We start from the raw sequence: 19571 nt of genomic DNA, 5'->3' as shown, positions 1-19571 counted from the left end.
GTGTGCAGCCATTCCCCAGGCACCAGCTCTCCAGGGTGGGGCACGGGTCGCTGTGACCCTAGTCACCAGGGCACCCCCCCGGCGCTGGCAGCGGTTCCCAGCCAGGCTCCCAGCTGGGTTCCCCCTGCGCCTCGCTGCTGGGCCGGGCGGACTCGGCCACTTGCCGGCGCGCAGGGGAGGGCGCGTCCCGCCCCGCCACACGCCCGGGGCTCGCTCTGCCCCCGGCGGGGCCGCGGGAGGGGCCCGGGGGCTGCGCCGGATCCCGGGCTCGCGGCCTGCGCGGGGAGTGGCGGGGGGAGGCTCCCCCCGGCGTGGCCCGGCCTCCCGCCCCTCCCGCGGCCCCCCTCCGCCGCGCATGGGCCCGCCCAGCCGGGTGGCCATGTTGCGGCTCCGGCGCACGGGGCGCAGAGCGCGAGCGGGACCCGCTGGAGCCGGAGCCGGAGCCGGAGCCGGGCGGGCAGGGGCGGCGCAGCGCGGGGATGGCGGTGGCGGTGGAGAGACCCGCGGTGAGTGCGGGGGCCGGGCGGTGGGGAGACCCGCCGGGCGGCAGCAGCTCTCCCCGGGAAGGGAACCAGGCGCCCGGCTCCGAGCAGCCGCTGCCCGCCCGCGGGAGGAGCTGCGGGGCCGGGGCGGCTGGAGCGGGGCTGGCCGGTGAAAGTTTGGGCTCGGTGGTGACCAGGTGTCCAGCGGCGGGGCGTGCAGCCCTCTGCAAACCCGGGGCGCGGTCCGAATCCGGCCTGGAGCCCTCCTTGCCTGCGACTCCTCTGTGTTTGTACAGCCCCGAGCACCGCGGGGGCCTGATCACTACCGAAGGCTCCCAGCCCTAGGAGAATATGAAGCCTAACAGGGAAATAGTTGTATAGATGATGCTTTCCTAGCCCAGGACACAGACTTAGCTCCTGCGTTGGGCTTCCAGCAGAAGCGGCGACTCCTTGACATATTTGGGGAGGTTTTCAAACATCCTCTGTCCTAGCAGCAGTGGCGGTAACTTGAGCACCGAGTGGAGACGCCTTAGTCTTCCTCCTGCTTCATAGAACAGTTGGGCAAATAGTTTATTCTCTGGATAAAGCGTTTGGTGTTGTGTGACCCGAGAAAGGGGAGAGTTGTACTGGAAAACAGAGGTGTTGTGAGAGAGAAGTGTAATGAATCTGAAATCTGGGTTAACACGGCATGAAATGCCCTCTTTGCTTCCTCCCCAGCTATTCCCTAAAGAATAAATGGTAATGGTGACTCAGTGTGGTCATTTGGCAGCTATAGCTTCTCCCAAGAAAATTTCCCACAGTCAGAAAACGTACAGCTGCTGGATTTAAGTGCAACTGTAGATTGTGTCTAGGATTAATTAGGGAGGGGCAAACGCCCGGGATTTCAGATTTTCTTTTAGGGTTTTTTGTTTGTTTCGACACTTTGCTGTTGGATAATCACTGAGTTTAGATATGCATCCGAAGAAGTGGGTTGTAGCCCACGAAAGCTTATGCTCTAATAAATTTGTTAGTCTCTAAGGTGCCACAAGTACTCCTGTTCTTTTTGAGGATATAGACTAACACGGCTGCTACCCTGAAACCTGAGTTTAGATACCATACATTAAAATTATTTCTTAGGACAAGTTGGTAGCTTTTGCGAGTTTTGATGTATACCCATTTGTTTTGATCTCTGGTTCCCCCAAAGTTTTTCATACGTATTGGGAAGTACAAAAGCATTAGAAGTGATCTTACAAAAATGTTTTTATGTCTAACTCACAGAAATGTGGGAGAAATGAAATGGTGACCAGATGAATGCACTTTCATACATTGTCGAGAGGGGGAAGGGAAAGAAACTTGATTGACTTTTTCCTGTGCTGTACCAGTAAAACAGATGTTGCACATGGAGCTGAAGATTTTAAATGTGGCTACTTTCATAATGTGAAAATGGTGTCTGTGTTCAAGATGTGACCTGGATCACACAGTTTCTGTTAGCATTTATTACTTTACTATGGATCTAACCGGATAATAAACTGTATATTCCATGCAGCGGAGTAAATGTATACGGTTCCTTAGCAGTGTTGCTGTAGAAGGGGAAGTTACACTGCTAAAGAAAACAAAACAAGAGTTGAAGTTTAATAACAGAACAACTATAATTTATACTAGCTACTAGAGCGCCAGAGCTGGCTGTGAAATGCCTCTCTAAGATCCCAGTTCAGCAAGGTATTAAGCAGGTACTTAAATTTAAGATTGTACTTCAGCACAGACTTAAATCTCATTGAAATCAGTAAAACAACAAGGAGTCTGATGGCACCTTAAAGACTAACAGATTTATTTGGGCATAAGCTTTCGTGGGTAAAAACCTCACTTCTTGTGCATCTGAAGAAGTGAGGTTTTTACCCACGAAAGCTTATGCACAAATAAATCTGTTAGTCTTTAAGGTGCCATCAGACTCCTGTATCTACAAAAAGAACAAGACTAACACGGCTACCCCCTGATAATTGAAATCAGTGGGACCTAAGCATGGGCCGAAGTGTGTTGCTGAGAGGGGGCCTAAGGATCAGATTCTTCCAGGGCCATCTCAGTAAGTAGGCTCAGAGCTCGTCTACACGCAGACTTGCACCCGTTCAATGTAAGGTGATCTATAGAACTGATGTAGTTAAACTGATGCAAAAAGTTGTGGACCATTGGGTATGTGCAACCCCTGTTAGCTAATCCTCTCTCCCATACCTTTACACGTGTTTGGGTATTGGGTTGGTGGGAGGGAAAGCTGGAGAAATGGTTAATTGTTAACACATTATACATGGGGGCGTGTGAAGTTCCCCTTGTTAAATGTTTGCCTTTCAAGCTCTGAATTTGGCTAATTTGTGTTTTTTGGGGGGTTTTTTAAAGGATTTTTTTTGGGGGGGAAATGAAAGCTGAAGGAATGAAATTAAGAACAACTTAATCTGACTTAATGAGCCAAGATAACATTCTTGAGTCATAACATTTTACGGCTGAGATGGCCCATGCAGGATGTGACCGTTGTTAATTTTAAAACATGCATAAAAAAATAACTAGAACAAAGAGTATCTAACCAACCACTCCAAAGAAACTATATTTAATTATAGTCTAGTAGGCTGGCTACAAGTTCTGAAAAGATGAAAGATTTTAAGGCCCTGATCCAGCAAATGCTAATGCAGTTTATGCACTGCAAGCAATCTCATTGCCTTCAGTGATGCTAATTACAGTGTGCAAAGTTAAGCACGGGCATATGTTTTTGCAACATTAGGGTCAGGGACTCCAGTGGGACTTTGCATCTGCTTAACATTATGCACGTGCTTAAGTGTTTTCAGGATCGTGACTTAACTTTGTAGGAAGACCAATAGCTTATGTCCAAAAATGCTGTGCAGGATGAAACACTACTTGAGTGCACATTTTACACACGTGCTTTGGAAGATGTTATAATCTGAACCATTTTTAAAATGGTTTTATCTTTATCCTTGAAAATATATTAAATATACAGGCAAAGGGCTCCCAATCACACCCGTCAGAGAAAAATGAGAGAGAGAGAACAAAAGCACGGCTAATGGAGTACTAGAATTTGTGACCTCTTTTAGGATCTTTGGGTATTTGTTGTTGTTACTGGCAGAATGTCAGACTTCACTTAAAAACAAAAACCGTCGAGCTGATCCCAGATGTTGAGTGACCATGGCACCCACTGACATCAGTCAGAATTGTGGGTGCTCACCACCTTTGGAAAGCGAGGCCTCCCATGTGTCTTAGCGGAAGGGTGCTCGTACCTGTATGGAGTCTTAGTTGTTTGGACAACTGGAAGAGTAGTTTATGGAAGGTGTTATGGAGTTGCAGATGGCTTGGACACCTGGGAGTAGGGAGATGGGTCCAGAAGCAAATGTGGTTAGCTCCCAGACCTTTGTATAGGGGCGTGTGGGGGTGTGTGTCTGAGGCCCAGAGAGAGGAAGTGCCCAACGTCACACAGCAGGTCTGGCAGAGCAGGAAATTGAACCCAGGTCTGCCGAGCCCCAGGGAGTAGCACCTAACCCCTACCAGGGCTTTGGAGCTGTGCTTAGGGCTCCGCTCCAAAGCCCTGCCTAGATCAGTCTTCTCCCTGCTTGCAGTCTCTTTTTAATTGTTTACATTTTTCTAATGCAGTGATTCTTTTGGGAAGTTTCTTTGCATTCTTGTGCCGTTGTCCCTTCCAGGTAAATGTCTCCAACCAAATCACAAAGCAGAGGTGTGAACTCTGCTTTCCAGTCTCCTACATTCACCTCAAATACCCTGTCTCCACTAGGGAAATTCATTCAAACCTTTCTCCTTGTTGCTCCCACTCTTCCAGATGGGCTCCAGTGTTAGCAATAGCAAGAACCCTGGTGTGAATAGTGTGCTCCCCCCACCCATTGTTGCCAGTGCTATCTCAGGTTGAACTGCAGTGATGTCGGCACCCAGCAGGTCATCTTCCCTAGGGCTAGTTGCTCGGTGAAGCAACTGTGGGAAACTCTTGGAAGATGTCCCTTGCCACAGAGCAGTTGGCTTTAAAGTCTAAGGAGGACCATCGAAATGCCAACGCTCATTAAGCAGCTTCAGTCTGAGAAACAAATCTTTGCTTAGAGAGGAGGCATTTTGAAATGTCCCCTCCCCCACCCCCAGACTCTGCTTCTCTGGCTCATTGCCCGCACTGGAAGCAATCGTGAGTCTTCGTTGCTTCTTCGTCCTTGGAATCTTTTCTTCTCTAACAATTGCAGATGCAGGATGGGCACAAGGCTTTTATTTGTTTTGTTGTTTTTTTTTAAATTAGTGGCACAAATCCTGTCGGGGGGAGGAGGTGCTGGGAAGAGATAGGCTTACCCTTTGTTCTGACCCTCAGCAGACTTGTCTACCTTTGCAACATCCGTTGTCTTCTCTGGTTGGATCTGCTCTAGGTTCTGAACCAAGTTCGCCCAGTGGTTCTTCCCAGCAAGGTGCTAATGCGATTTCAGGTCCCAGCATAGATGGGTCCCTCTCCAGGAAGTGCACAATGATGATCCAGTGAATACACCTGTGCTATTAGCATTCACCATTAATACCAATGAAGCACCCTCTTGATTGGAGGGGGGAGACACACAGCCAAGTATGCTGCAGGGAGCATTGTTCTCACAATAAATGAAGTGAGAGCAAAAAGATTCCCAGATCACTAGTTACAACAGTGTTTTATAGATTGTGCCATCACATGGCTCCCCTTAAGGGGAGGGATAGCTCAGTGGTTTGAGCATTGGCCTGCTAAACCCAGGGTTATGAGTTCAATCCTTGAGGGGGCCACCTAGGGATCTGGGGCAAAATCAGTACTAGGTCCTGCTAGTGAAGGCAGGGGGCTGGACTCAATGACCAAGGTCCCTTCTACTTCTATGAGATAGGATATCTCTATTAATTTAAATTTATTTATAATGTGCACTGGGATTTGAAACGGACAAGGGTGTGTCTTCCTCAGAGGGCAGAGCTCAATGACTCTTCAGAGCGCTCTCTTGCAAGGAGACCAGAAGGTTGCTGGGACGTTGGCTTCCCTCCCTGTCTTGCACCTTATTATTCCCCACGCCTGGAGGGTGAAGGCCTAGAGGCTAGTAGCAGAAACCCAAATGGTGCATAGGAAAGCATGATGTGGAGAGCGACTGCTTCTCCTGCTCTGCCATCTGCCCCAGTCATCCTATGCCCATCCTCCAGGCCCTGACCGTGTGGTTCTTGTGCAAAGGGGCTTGCTGGGCCAGAGGAGACCATGCCACTGAGATGTTATTTCTTCTCTGCTCCACTGAATGTCTGGAGGCTCTTCTAAGCCATGTTACACTCCTCAACACACCATAGCCCAGGGCAGTGTGTGGCTCAGGGTTCTCATCATTCTAGACCAAGTTTCACACACAGTTCTGGTTAACATCATTTGGACTCTAGGTAGACAAGGTCTGACTGACCACTGTGGTGTGCTGTTTTAAAAAAAAAAAAAAAAAATCCACAGAAAGGGGGATCAATTCCCTGCAATTTTTTTACAAGTATCACCAAGTTTTTCCTGTAAATTTTTGTCTGTGTACCCCCACAGCATCTCTTTGGTCTTCCATTGAAATTGCCTCAGCTGTCCAAAGTGAATTCTACCAACTCTTGGAACAGCAGACAAGTAGCCAAGAGACTATTATCACCATTTCACTGATAGAGAGCTGCAAGATAATGTACTGATCTAATGTCCTAGGGATTTCTTATCCAAAAATCTAAACACATTCTGGTTAGAAGAGAGTCCTATTCTGCAAACTGTGTGTCCTAGCTCTGTTGAAGTCAACGGGACTCCGTGGGAGTTAGGACTAGTGCATGTTGATCTGTTTGCAGGACTGGACCTTCTATTTTCTGCTTTCATCTCCGGTAATCACTGATAACATCATGTCAAGGGACACTCCAGGGACTTTCTCAACTGATTGCTTATTTCCTTAACTCTGTATGAGTTTTTGTACATGTGAATTCACCATCTTTCTGTTTCTGCTTCCTTGTTTTAGTTTGATTCTATTTAAAATCTATTAATGTTTTTTTTAAAGAAACAGTCCATTTGCTTCAAAATCATAAATATTTACTTGATCAGTTCCAGCCGTGTGCCCTCCTCTACAGTTACATGCAAAGAGCTCATTTTAGAAATCTGGCTTTTTGATCAAAACATCCTCTTCTTTGGAATTGGTTATTCAAAACCGATTCCTGAACTGCAGCAAAATCCTTTTGTAAATCTGTTTGTATTTGGTCCCTTGCACTCCTGAGGAACAGTAATAGCTCTTGTATCGTAAGAATGTTCCCTTTTTTTAATTCTTCCACTGAATCCATGTATTGAATCCTGAGGGGAGTCTTCAGAAATGGTTGACCAGTTCCACTCTATTTTTTCCCATTAAGTGGCTGATCACTAGCTCTATTGAAGTCAATGGGAGTTTTGCCATTGAGTTCAATGAGAATAGGATCTGGCCCCAGTTACCTTTTGCAGTTGAGAAAGCGATTCAGTGTCTGGGCTGAGTATATCCAAAGCTTGACTCAAACAATTGAACATAATTCCAGTCAAGTTTCCAAGATCTCTACCCATGGCATCATCAATTTATATTTTAAACAGTATAAAGATGAGGCAGGGATCAGCCTGATGAAGACTGCTTTGATAATTACAAAGCTGTTTTCCATTTCTTTTTTTTTCCCCCATGATAAATTGCGGAGCATAAGCTGCACTGGAAAGTGAACTGAAAATCTCTTATTACGTTGTTAAATGGTTGTATACACTGCTTCCTCCCGCAACCTACTCTTTGCATTTCAAATCCTCTTCCTCAACTGATCTGAACACGACCCCTTGGAATTTGAGTGTCAGTATCAGGCTGTAAGAATTACAGGTTTTTTGGGGGGAGGGGCACACAGGTGAATGAAGAATACCATAGTTACAATTATGGCTTTTTTTCCAGTACAGTGTTTGGCAGGCAACGGCCTGGTTTGGCAAGTGAGAGACTTGCAACCTGGAAAGGCAGCAGCATCTGTCTATCATTGAATTGGCATCACCTTTTGGCACCTACTGTAATAACGATTACCCGAGATATTTCAGACTTGTACAGGAAACAGATTGTCACCTGGTAGCTACTGAGGTGCCACAAAACTGGAACTGTCTTTTCTTTTGTTTGTTGCTTCATATCTTTGAGAGTCTCTTGTCTTGATTTTTTTTTTAGATCAATAGTATTTGATCTATAACACACACATTTAAAAAAAAACGTTATTAGTAATTTGGGTCAATATTTTAGAAAGTGGCTAGTTTTTATTTGTTTGTCTCAGAGTTTTTTGGTTCCCAAGCTGAGACGTATTTCAGAAAGTGCTGAGCACCCACCTTCAGAATATTGGGCCCCTGTAGGTGTATGGTTGAGATACCATAATAATCCTCTAATTTGGCCAGCTGTGTAACACAGGCCATATTTCACCCAGTGACCTCTGCATTAAGCCCACTAATCTGGGGTAGAAGGGGTAGGGTGTGTGTGTGTGTGTGTGTGAGATGTGAAAAAATTATCTCTCTCTCTAATCTTAGACCTCTGATCTGATTTAAAGACATCCAATGATGGAGACTTCACCACATCCCGTGGTGATCTGTTCCATTGGTTAATTACACATACTGTTTACAAACCAGAACACCCCTCGTCCCCGCCCGCCAATACTTCTTATTTCCAGATTGAATTTTGCTGAGCTCAGCTTCCGGCCATTGGATCTCTGTGCTAGATTAGAGGCCTCTAGATCGTCTCCCTGGGCAGGTCCTTTAAGGTGTCTTAAATTCAGTACCTGAAATCACTAGTCGCTTCAAAATCCAGGCCAACAATTTCAGTTTTGAACATTTCCCTGCTTGTGTCCAAAGAAAGTAATGAAGTTAAGGGCTTTGACGAATAGGGAGGGTGGGGGGTAGCTTTAGCCCATGGTTTTAGTTTTTTCAAGGCATTAGATTTCAGTTTAGTACTGAAAATGTCTCTTTTTTTCAAGTATGTTTCCAATATACTGTAGGTAATACTGTATCTAATCTAAGAAATCCTTAATGCTTTGAATATTTAAAGGAATTTATGTCTGCCACAAAGTATCTTTTCTCCCAGAAACAGCAAACGTAGTCTCACTCTTTCATCTGTCTCATTAATATTGAGTATGTGGCACTTTAATATGGCAGCTGAAGCAAAGCAGGAATTTCAGCAACTATCTGACAACTGTAAGCTGAGAATTAACTGGCATTCTAGTGCAATCTGCTGTATATAAAACAATTCGCACTTCCCAGTAGCATTTGACCTAATTTACAATTCCCCTTTTAACCTGTTTTTGGAACCCTGGATTAGTCAGATTCAGTGTCTGCAAACCTATGGCACAATTTTCAAAGGTGCTGAGCACCCACAGATCCTGTTGAAGTCGATAAGCGTTGGGGGTGCCCAGCACTTTTGAGGGCCACCCCAGTAGGGCCTGATTCTGCTGTGTATACTCCTGTTCAAGTACTGACTCTCACAAGGAGTCCCAAAGCAATGGTGTGAAGAGCTCCACTGGCATAAAGGGGGCACGAATCCAGCGGATCTGTATATCTAGTAGGAAGTTGGTATGGCCAACGCTGAGGATATAGTGGGGCATGGAGATTTGGCTGGTGTAGTGGCCCCTAAGGGCCACAGGCAGCAGTGCTCAGCTTACGTTTGCTGAAATGGTCCCTAGCTGGCCCAAGATAAGGGGACACAAAGGTCTCATGAAGCTCCATCTCCATCCCTCTCCCCTGAACTGTGTGCCAAGCTCAGGGACAGGGATGAGCTGGGTATTTTGATGGGTGGAGAATGTCTTGACATGGACGGGCTGAAAGAAATTAGAACTGCAGGCACACCCGCTGCCTGCTTCGGGTAGAACGTGCTTTCCGGGTTCGTGAATGTCTGTCAAGTTGCTCATTTAAAAGTTTGAGATGAGCCCTAAATACACCCCCAGTTTCAAACACCCACAAGCTGTGGGCCCAGTCTCTGTAACAGGCTGGAATGAAACTGGGGGGCTGTCATGGTGTTGCTGGTGAACATGAGTACTTTAACAAGAGTTACTCACATCCCGTGGAGGGGAAACATGGATCTGGAAATGGCTTAACGTTGGGAAAGTTCAGGTGTGGGTCTGAACTTTGGCTCTGCGCCACCACTGTGACAAAGCAGTAATAAAGCCCTCCTGATGCTTTGAATTTACAAGGAAGCTGAGCTGAAAGATGAAACCAAGCTGTTTCTCAGAGACGTGCCATACCGTCCCGGACACGCACTGATTGTCATAGTGACAAGGAATGTTGGTTAAGCAGACTTCACAAATCTAGAGTTTCTCTTATTCTTGAGCTTGTGTGTCTCTTTCCTCCTCCTCCTCTCTTCCCCCCCCCCCCCGAATGAAGCAATTTATTCCTTCCTGTTTGAAGTAGGAGTAGCTAGTAATAGTACCTCCATGTTAGGTAGTACGTATTTACTCTTCCCTATGTAATCAGAGGCAGTGGGGCATAGTGGACAGTGCACTGACCTGGGATTCAGAAGGCCTAGCTTCTAGTCCCAGCTCTGCCACTGGTTTACTGGGTGACCTTGGGCGAAGTCCCATTGCCTCCTTGTGCCTTGGTTTCCCCATCTGTAAAATGGAGACAGTTGACCTCCTTTGTGAAATGCTTTGAGATCTATGGATGAAAAGTGCTATAATAAATTATTTAGAACCTGAGCCAGTTCCTGTTGAACTTCTAGTGACTTAATACTGGAATCAAACTACTAATAAACCTGCCCTGTGAAAATCCAAAGTAACTCCACTAGTGTAACTGGTGGCAGGATTTGGCCAAACATTTCAAACAAAACAGTAGGGGGTTTTCAGTTTGAGCCAGTCAAACCCAATGCAAAGTTTTATATAGTGAATGTCAAATATTTAGTACAATGGGTAGGTGCCATTTGGTATCGAACAGGGGGCCATTGCCCCCCAAAGATTTTTCCAGGCTCCCTGGGACTGGAGGCTCCGGAGTGCCGTTTTTCCATGTGGTGTGAGTTCTTTTTTTATTATTATTATTTTTATATATTTAACTCAAAAATTTAAAAAAAAATCCTGACAAACAGATGTTTTCTTCCAATAAAATGAGCCAGAAATTTTGAAGTATAAATCCAGGGAGCCTTATATTAATTTTTATGTAATATGTTACAATAGAAACACTGGCCAGTTTTAAAGCCCTGTAAATATTTCAAGGAGTGACTCTTAGTGGTTGCTTCCTGATTGAAATAGAGCATGGAAGATCCTAGCGCAGGGACGTGGGTTTCCTACCCAAACTAAATGACTGTCGCTGTTACGTGTTTCTTTCCAGTCCTCACTTGTGCTGAAATAACTTACCAGACTCTTAGTGGTCACTGTTACGTGGCTTGTAAGCTCTTTTTAGGGCAAGGACCCTCTTTTGTTCTGTGTTTTGTATAGCCCCTAGCACTATGGGGTCCTGCTCCATGCCTGGGCCTCCTACTCGCTGCGGTACTAATGGGGGTTTGAACCACACAGAGGTGGGAAGATCTGGGCATCTGTCACTACACCCTCAGGGCTGCATCGTGCTCCAAAGGGGATGGGGATTAGCTATGGCACCACATTGGGCAGCAGAGCGGGCTGGCCACATGGAGGGAAGCATGCTGCACCCTGGGAGAGGGTGTGTGGAGCTCACTCCATCTGCATGCCAGGCATCTCCAGCAGCACACTCTCCCTCTGAGTCATAGTGTGCCTGCCAGGCTCTGCCGAAGTGGCACCATCGAGCACTTTGATGTGATGATTATAACAAATGCCAAGCAGCTAAACTACAGTAAATGATGAGTGTCATGCGTAGGGAAATGAGACTTTAGGATGTGGCTACTACAAGCTCTCCTCTTGATTTCAGTGGGACTTACCTGCATAATAAAAAGCACGGCTGGATGTGGGGAAGGGGAGCAGAATCAGGCCCTTAATAAGGAACTTGTGTGCCCTTCTAAATGCACAATAAGTGTCCAGAGTAACTTTATACACTAGACCCAAGCAGTTATGGTCCAGTGTATAAGTAGTAAATTGCATAAATTTAAAACTATCTCCCATTACCTGCCTGTATGTAATCAATGGCTGGGGTTGCTGCCCCAATCTCATAAATGTTTGAGACCCTTTCATTACTGGGGTTTGTATAGGTGGTGTGTGTGTGTGTGTGGTGTTTTTGTTTGTTTGTTTTGTTTTTAAGAAACAAACTTCTGAAATGAGAATGAAATACTCCTCCCGACCCCCCATTTAAAAATGGCACTTGTTTCCCATGGGAATCAACGGGACCAGTCCTACTGTAGGGAGTAGGCCTTGGAGTAGATGTTTTCAGATTGGGCTCAGAACCAGGAAACGTTACAATCGAGGCTGGTGCTCTGGGCATGATCTAGCTGAGATGAGTCTCCACAGCTGCTAGCGAACATGGTCCCCTGTCTCGAGGGGAGAATGCCCATGCCTCTTTCCTGACTCTGGAATGCTCTCTGTGGTGGTCCATGGCACCTCCATTCCTAAGAGGACCATCTGGGACTCACCCTGCCCGTTGCCATATATGGTAACCTTTGGAGCTTTGTTCTTGGAAAGGACCACAGGAACCTACATCGACTTCCTGATGCTTAACCAGGCTGTTCGGTCAGCTGACGAAACTCAGCCAGCTGGAGAAGAATCTGCAGTTGAGTTTACTTGCCCTTGACTGCGCTAATACAGGCGTCGGTACTTTATTTGCAAGTGTACCTGTTTCCAAATAGTAAGAAACATTTAACAACAGATAATTTACTTTAGTAACCTCTATATCTGTCTTGAATAAGTCAAGCCAAAGGTAAAGCTTGGGCCACACGTGGGAATAGTGCCCTAGTTATGGGGACAGAGAACTAGTAAGCCTGTGAGCATGGGATGCAGGGAGCTCATTTGTATCACCTCTACTGAGCTACTCTTCCCCTCTCTGGAGCAAGTTGAACTTCCCTCTGGGTGGGTTTGTCTTCTAGGACCGGTATGGCTCATAAGGCCGTGGATTTATGGTGCATCTTTATCATGTCCTTTAATCCACACTGTTGTGAGGAGATGAAGCAAAATGGGATAGTGTCTGTCCCTACTAACTTTGTGCGTCTTGTCTTGTCTGATGTTGTCTCTGTGATGCAGCCGTTTTTGTTTGATTTTTGCTAGGCCGTTACCCGCTTCACAATGATCTGCTAGTGTTGTCGATGGCCACGCTAGAAAATGAATGGCCATGACTCGAATGGGGTACCTGTTATGTTGGTTACCTACTTTAGTATCTCATTTTTACAGAATGAGGCCCAGGTTGTGCAAATGGAGTCAGCTGGGAATATCTTGACACCTCGCTGGAGCCCCACTGAAGTTCAGGGGACTCTGCCCAGGCACAAGGGTCTGACTCTGTCTGTGTGGATGCAGTTTGTAGGACTGCGACCTGGCTTGGGCTGTCTGCGTACAGCATCTCTACTGAAACGGTGTTGTTTGAGATTACAAGCGTATCCTGGTAACTTAGGTCACATGCTGTATAGCTCACCGCATATTATACCTACATGAAGCTGTCATTGTGTAACCGTCTCTGAGATTCTCAGCTTCCCCTGCATCTAATGAGGCTGTGAAAGCCTCGTCACTGGAGGTTTAAAAGACTAGGTTAGAGAGACAAACAGCTCCTGATGCTGGTCTAGGTATACTTGGTCCTGCCTCAGCATGGGGAGATGAACTGATGTCCTCTCTAGGCCCCTTCCAGCCCTATCTGTCTGTGATTCCATGACTTTACTCCAGTGCAAAGTGGGTGTAATATGCTAGACTTGCTTTGCACAGGGGTAGGCGACTACAGACGCAGAAAGCAATGGAGGATCAAGTCCCCTGGTTTTTGTTGTTGTTGTTTAGCAGCAGAGCTGCCGTCTTTTCCATTTCGTCCTTTCAAAAATCTCTCCTCCTTTTACAGGATATTTCAACAAAGTGAGGAGGTTTGGCCCTTTTTTTGTCTCATAAATAAGATCATAAGATTCAAATGCTGGCATGTGTTTAGCTGAAGTATCCAGGAAGAGACTCTGAATAGCTGATCTAGACTTTTCCTTCTGCATGTTGTTGTAGCTGGAATACGTGTTTGGAAGCATCTGAAAAATAGCTTGAAAATTCTTTTTTTCTCTTGGGGATAAATCGCGAAAAATGTTGCATTAAAAATGGCTGCATTTATTTTAATGCTTCCTTACTAAGAGCAGTGGTACAACCCGTTACCTCACAACAAGCCTTGGCAAAGGGAGCTAATTCAGTATAGAGATTTTACTTGACTTTAATAATAATAAAAAAAGATTGGGTTGGGCATTCAAAGCAGAACTTGGTGGCAAGCTCTACAGTGCAGCTGCCGGGCTGGTTGCTGGCTCTCGTGTAACCTTTCTGCAGGGCTCCTCCGCTGATAGCTAATGGATGTTGCAGCAGACGGTGTGTGGAATAATTTATTAATTTAAAAGAATGCCCTTCTGTAGAGCATGCAGATGAGTGCTGGTGGTTCACAGATCCCAGCAAACTATTGTGTGAGCGTGGGGAGCCCTACAGGGAAACTGTTAGAGGGGAAAGATGGCAACGTCTGCAAATGTCCCACCCCTGCGCGTGGGATCTGCTCCTTTCACAGAGCAGTGAAGTGCTGTGGAAAGAATGCTCTGCAGCTTGAGGGTGGCAGTGAAAGGAGGCGTGTTCAGACCCTTGCAGCCTTTGCATGCCGTAAGATGTGGGAAGCAAAGGACTGAGGAGTTTGCAGGGAAAGGCTTCGGTCTTCCTGACCCCACGTTGTTCACTGTCAAGAAAATCACCAGCTCTGAGTGCCCACAGGCATTGAATCCCTTCATCTCGCAACTGCTGAGGTTAGGTCAGTCGTGTTATCTGTGAAATGGGGATGAGAAGGCTGAGGGCTTGTCTACACGCCCAGAAGTACAGGTGCAAACTGAACTGATATAAGCCAGGTTTATACCACATACAAACTTGCACCTGGTCAACATCACAGCGTTCCTTCAACGGGTGCAGTGTTGGGTGTAGAGCAGGCCCGAAATACAGACAGGTTAAGGGCCAGATTTATAACGGTGCTGAGGCAGCTAAAGATGCAGATAGGTGGCTAGTGGGATTTTCAGACGTGCCTAAGAAGGGCCCATTGACGTGTCCAGTGTTATTCAGAGTAACAGAGCTAGAAATCATGTGACCATGGGAATTTTTGGTAATACTTTTATGCCCCCGTGTATGCCTCAGTTTCCCCAATATGCTAATTTGTTTCCCAGTGGGTGGAAAAGGACTGTTTGCTCTCAGGGCAGGCTAAGGAGCCATAGGTATGAATGTCACTTAGTTATCTGAGCCGGGTGGGGCATTAAAAGGAACTGGCCAAGGCCAATTTCATATCCTCGACAACAGTCACCAGGACATTGACACTTAGCAACCAGCGACCCAAAGGGAGATGGATTTCCCCACCGCTCAGCAGGGAAGGTGAGCAGCATCCCCCCAGCTCGAGAGAAATGGACGGGGGGGGGGGCACAAAAGAGTTGGCTGCCAGAAGGCGTCAGAGCTCTCACCTTGGATCTGATCAAGGAGGTCAGACAGAGACCCCTTGAACAGGGGGATTCACTACAGCTTGGCTGGGCTCTGGGCTAAGCAGAAAATACTAGAGCTGTGCATTTTCCTCTCTGCTAGAGTAAGGACTTACGCTGGGTTCCAGTTGATAAATAAACCAGACTGTTTTGACGACGCTGTTTGAGTGTCACTGCAAATGTTTGGTGAAGGGCATTAATCCGAAGAGCGTCCAAGTCTCTGCCAGGCGTGTGTCTCGGTTGGACTCGCTGAGCGGCGGAGTGAAGCCAGAGTGCTGACGCCCCCGAGGTTCCGTCTAAGGAGGCGGTGATGCCACATGCTTTGCCTTGGAGGAAAAGTGAGACCCCTTGAGGGTCTGGTATACTGAAGGGGTTCCTCCTATGGACTGTAGACCAGCTGGGGGATCTTGCGGATCTGTGACAGCAGGCTGGATGGACTTTATTTTTTATTTTTTTTAACCAAGTTGATTTAAATCCGTGATTGAAATCATGGTATAAATCACCAAGTGTGGAAACCCTTGATTTGAATAATTGAATTTAATTAACTTTGTGCATCAGTTATTTTCTAAAGAAAGGTGCATTCTCATTGGTTGACATAACCATTAAAACATGTTGATTGACAGCTAAATGGAGCCTTTACACTAGAATTGGTACATCTTTTTGCTACCTGGGAGGGTGCACTATAACTATGCATTTGTTTAAGGAATTCTATAGCTTAATATTTTTCAATTCTTATTAGTTGTACAATGTTAATATGTTAGGAAATGGTGAATGATTGTTTATTTACTAGATAATTAACTTTTTGCTTATGATTTGTGTCAAACTGCATTAGGATGGTAACTGGAATTAAACACAAAACACACACAATTTATTTTTATGAAACAAAACAACCTTACATCTTTTGGAAACGTGAACTTCTCTTTTCAAAACTTGTTTCACATTCACAATGAAATGATTTATGAAACAGAGGGATAGTCAGTGAATTAAACCAGTTGTTTCAGGTCAGCCTGGGAAAATTTTCAAATATACCCAAGTAAAAGTGACTGGGGCTCAAGTTTCTACTCACCTAAGTCTCTTGAAAATGAGGAAGTCTCGTAAGTCACTTAGGCTGAACTATTATGGCATATTTATAAAGTTTGACCTCCAATGTTTGATTCCCCCCCCCCCCCCCAATTCTTTCTTTGCATAGTTAAGTATCCTTGAAGACAAAGTTTTTGATACTGGTTCATGGATTCAGCAGATTTATTTTTTATTTAGAACTTTGAAGAGATAATAAGTTTAGGACTTATCTGAATTTAATACAAAACATGTTTTCATTGCAAACAGGTTTGCTTTGAAAAAGAAAAACCTATTTATAATTAATAACAGCATAAAAATCTAATTCAATTAAAAATCAGATATATTTGATTCTTCCGTCCCCCAAAATCGTGTTTTGTTTTTTATCCATCCTGCTAGAAATAGACCACAGGTCTCTAGGCTCCTGGCCTGGTGCTTTACCCACAAAGCCATCCTTCATGTCCTCTTGCTTAGCTGCTTCAGGAGTGCCAGAGGTGGCAGCTGTCCCCACAAGACTTTTGTGTGTCGTCTTCTGCTTTTTGCCAAGTGCCTTCTACATGACTGAGCTGTGTGAATAATTAATATTAGCATTACCTTGCGTGCCCAGCAGCCTTTAAGGGACTTGCTCTCATTTATTAGATGGTGCAATGTGCCCACTGACGTTGGCCACAACCACTATATAGAATAGGCCCTGCCCTGGAGCAGCGTGAGGGACAAGTTTGAAGTTGTCAGGAGAGAACAGTTCAATGGGTATTGGGGTCAGAGCAGTTTGGCTCATAGGCCAGTGTTTATTAATAGGTGATTATTTGCTGCTACTCTTTTTGTTACAAATAGCACCGCTTTCTGTGTTTGATGGGCTAAAATGCAGTACAATCCCAAAAGGTTCTTGAGCTTTGAAATACATCATGAGATTGCCAGACATATAACTCTAATCAAGTGTATTGTAAAACCAAGAGCCTTTCAAATATGCTTAAAGAGGCCACTTCTGTAACAACTGCTTGAACAAAACTGTAGTAGTAGCAAGAGGTATTGAAACAACCCAGTAACTTTTTTTTTTTTTTTTTAGAGAGAGGGCATGAGGGTGTGGGTGTTAGTTAAAGGAACCCACATAACTCTTAGGTTGACTTTATTCTTTAATTGCTTCAAATTGTAGATGTAGAGTGTATTTAATAACTGAACAAAGGGAGTTTGGACTTGATTCTCCCCTCCAACTTGGTAGCACTTCGTACTAATAAGATTGTACAAGTGAGAGGGGCAGTGTTTTGCACTCACTTTGCATAGTTGTTTACACCAGTGCAAGGTGCAGAGCGATGAAGAAGCAAGCCTCTTGGGTTTATGGGGTAGCAAATGGAACTAGACTTCAAACATAATTTCTTTCATAGGCACAGAAACATTAAATGTTCTATCTGAGTGGTACCAGAATAGTCTCTGCAAATTCTAAGTGACTGCAGCGTAATCCTAGCTGTTTGTCAGATCAAGTAGATGCCATGAAAGACTTTCTAAGTATAACTTGTGACACTAGTAGTACCTGATAGTCCTTTATGGAATATACAAACTCGATGAACTTAACCACCAGGGATGAGTCCCAGCTAAATGCCTCAACAGTATATCTACCATCTCACTGGAACACCTGGGTTGTATGCAGTAGAGATCTGGAGGGATACGTGGAATTGAAACATGATGGGGGCTTGAGTCTCTTTCTTACAGTCATGTAAATTGGGAGTAACTCCACTGAAGTCAATACTGTCTCTCTTTCCAGCCCTCTGATTATTGGTTCATCCCTTGGGAACAGCAATCTTGCTGAGCATGCGTCTCAATTCTGGAAAGCCTTGAATTTTGTGACATTTCTGTGCAAGATGTTTCCTTCCTGTTGTGTTGGTTGCAGGATGGATTAATTAAAATAATGAAGTGGAAAGCCTCCATGTACATCATCGATTTTAATCAACCTTTCCGTTTGTACGTTAGTTATTTTCTAAAGAAAGGTGCATTCTCATTGGTTGGTATAATCCTTAAAACATGTTCATTTACAATTAAGTAGAACCTTTACATTAGCTTTGGTACATCTTTTTGCTATCTAGGCATGCACGCTATAAATATATACATTTATGTAAGCAAATTATATAGCATAATATTTTGAAGTTCTTAATAATTGTACATTTTTAGTATGTTAGAAAATGATGAATGATATATTGCTTATTCACTAGATAATTTACTTTTTGCTCATGATTTGTGTCAATTCCATCTTAATGCAGCTTTAAGTAAACACACAAAACAGCATATAAAATGTATTTTTTATCCAACAAAACAACCTTGTGTATTTTGGATACATAAACTTCTCTTTATCAAAACATGTTTCATGTTTACAACTAAATGGTTTATTAAACAGAGGGATCAACTGTAGTCACTGAATTAGACTGATTATTTCAGGTCAGCCTGGGAAAATGTTCAAATGAGCTTAAGTGAAAGTGACTGGAGCTTAAGTTACTTAGGCTGTCCTGTTGTGCCATATTTATAAAGCTTGACCTCAAAAGTTAGATGTCTCTCCCCCCTCCTCACCCCCCCCAATTCTTTCTTTATATAGAAAAACAGCTTTTAACTCAGTGTTGTTGTTTTTTTAATAGAGACTCATGGATTCAGCATATTTATTTTTTATTTTAAACGTTTTAAGAGATTATAATAAATTTAGGCCTTAACATATTTTGTATTACATTTAGATTTCATTTTGAAACAGGTTTATTTTTTTTAAAGAAAAGCTTCTTATTTAAATAACAAAATCAATTTTTTCCCCCAAATCATCCATTTTTATCCATCCTGGTTTGTGGGATATTTTTATGTTTTGGGGGCTTATTTTTTTGTTTGTTTGTTTTTCTTAGGGATCATGTGCAACAGTTACTGCATATCTGAAAGAAGGATCAGCCACTTTGCAGTTGATGTGCTTTGGATCAAGCTCTAAACATTATTTATTAAACAATATGAATATGGTTGCATAACGGTGTGACCACTGGTCTAATTAGCTTTTGGAATATATCCATTAATTCAGGGTTATTTATAGTGATGTTGTCAACTGGAAATCAGACTTCCCATTTGAAACTTTTTTACCTGCAATTGTTCAAATTACACTTTAGGTTACTCCAACTGAACAAAAATGGAGGAAAAAACCCTATTTATTTTTTTCTTCACAGTTCATGTACACTACATTTGAATGCTCTCGGTGTACAGTCAGTTTCATTGTGTCTCCCACACTCTTGGTCAGTTTCCCTTGTTTGTGTGGATTATTTTCACACATTAAAAACAGAGAGAAAAATATTTAACAAAATAGGAAGATCTGGTTGTAAAACCACAAAAACTGCTTAGGGATTCCGGGAGGTATGCTTAGCATCTGAAACTATTTTTAATTTACTTGCTAAGAATTAGATTTCAAGTTGGTGTCCTATTTAAGAATGCATTTAATGTGGCTGATTCGTCTAAAGAATGCTGGCATATATTGCTGGATTTTGTCAGC

At 44.2% G+C, this 19571-nt stretch overlaps 1 protein-coding gene across 4 annotated transcripts in view; it reads left to right on the top strand.

Moving 5' to 3' along the window:
- The first annotated feature begins 408 nt into the window (after positions 1 to 408).
- Positions 409 to 19571, top strand: part of SEPTIN11 (septin 11) — an 81769-nt gene continuing 62606 nt past the window's right edge. For 2 of the 4 annotated variants that reach the window (XM_054029384.1, XM_054029385.1), the window contains exon 1: positions 409 to 506. In XM_054029384.1, the coding sequence (XP_053885359.1) occupies positions 480 to 506 (27 nt within the window). In that variant the 5' untranslated portion in view covers positions 409 to 479. The remainder of the gene's footprint in view (positions 507 to 19571) is intronic. The other 2 variants (XM_054029387.1, XM_054029386.1) reach the window with 2 other exon arrangements.

Source organism: Malaclemys terrapin, chromosome 5 (genome assembly GCF_027887155.1).
Source record: "Malaclemys terrapin pileata isolate rMalTer1 chromosome 5, rMalTer1.hap1, whole genome shotgun sequence".
NCBI lineage: Eukaryota > Metazoa > Chordata > Testudines > Emydidae > Malaclemys > Malaclemys terrapin.
The sequence above is the reverse complement of the archived record's forward strand: the minus strand, read 5'-3'. Positions and strand labels throughout refer to the sequence as shown.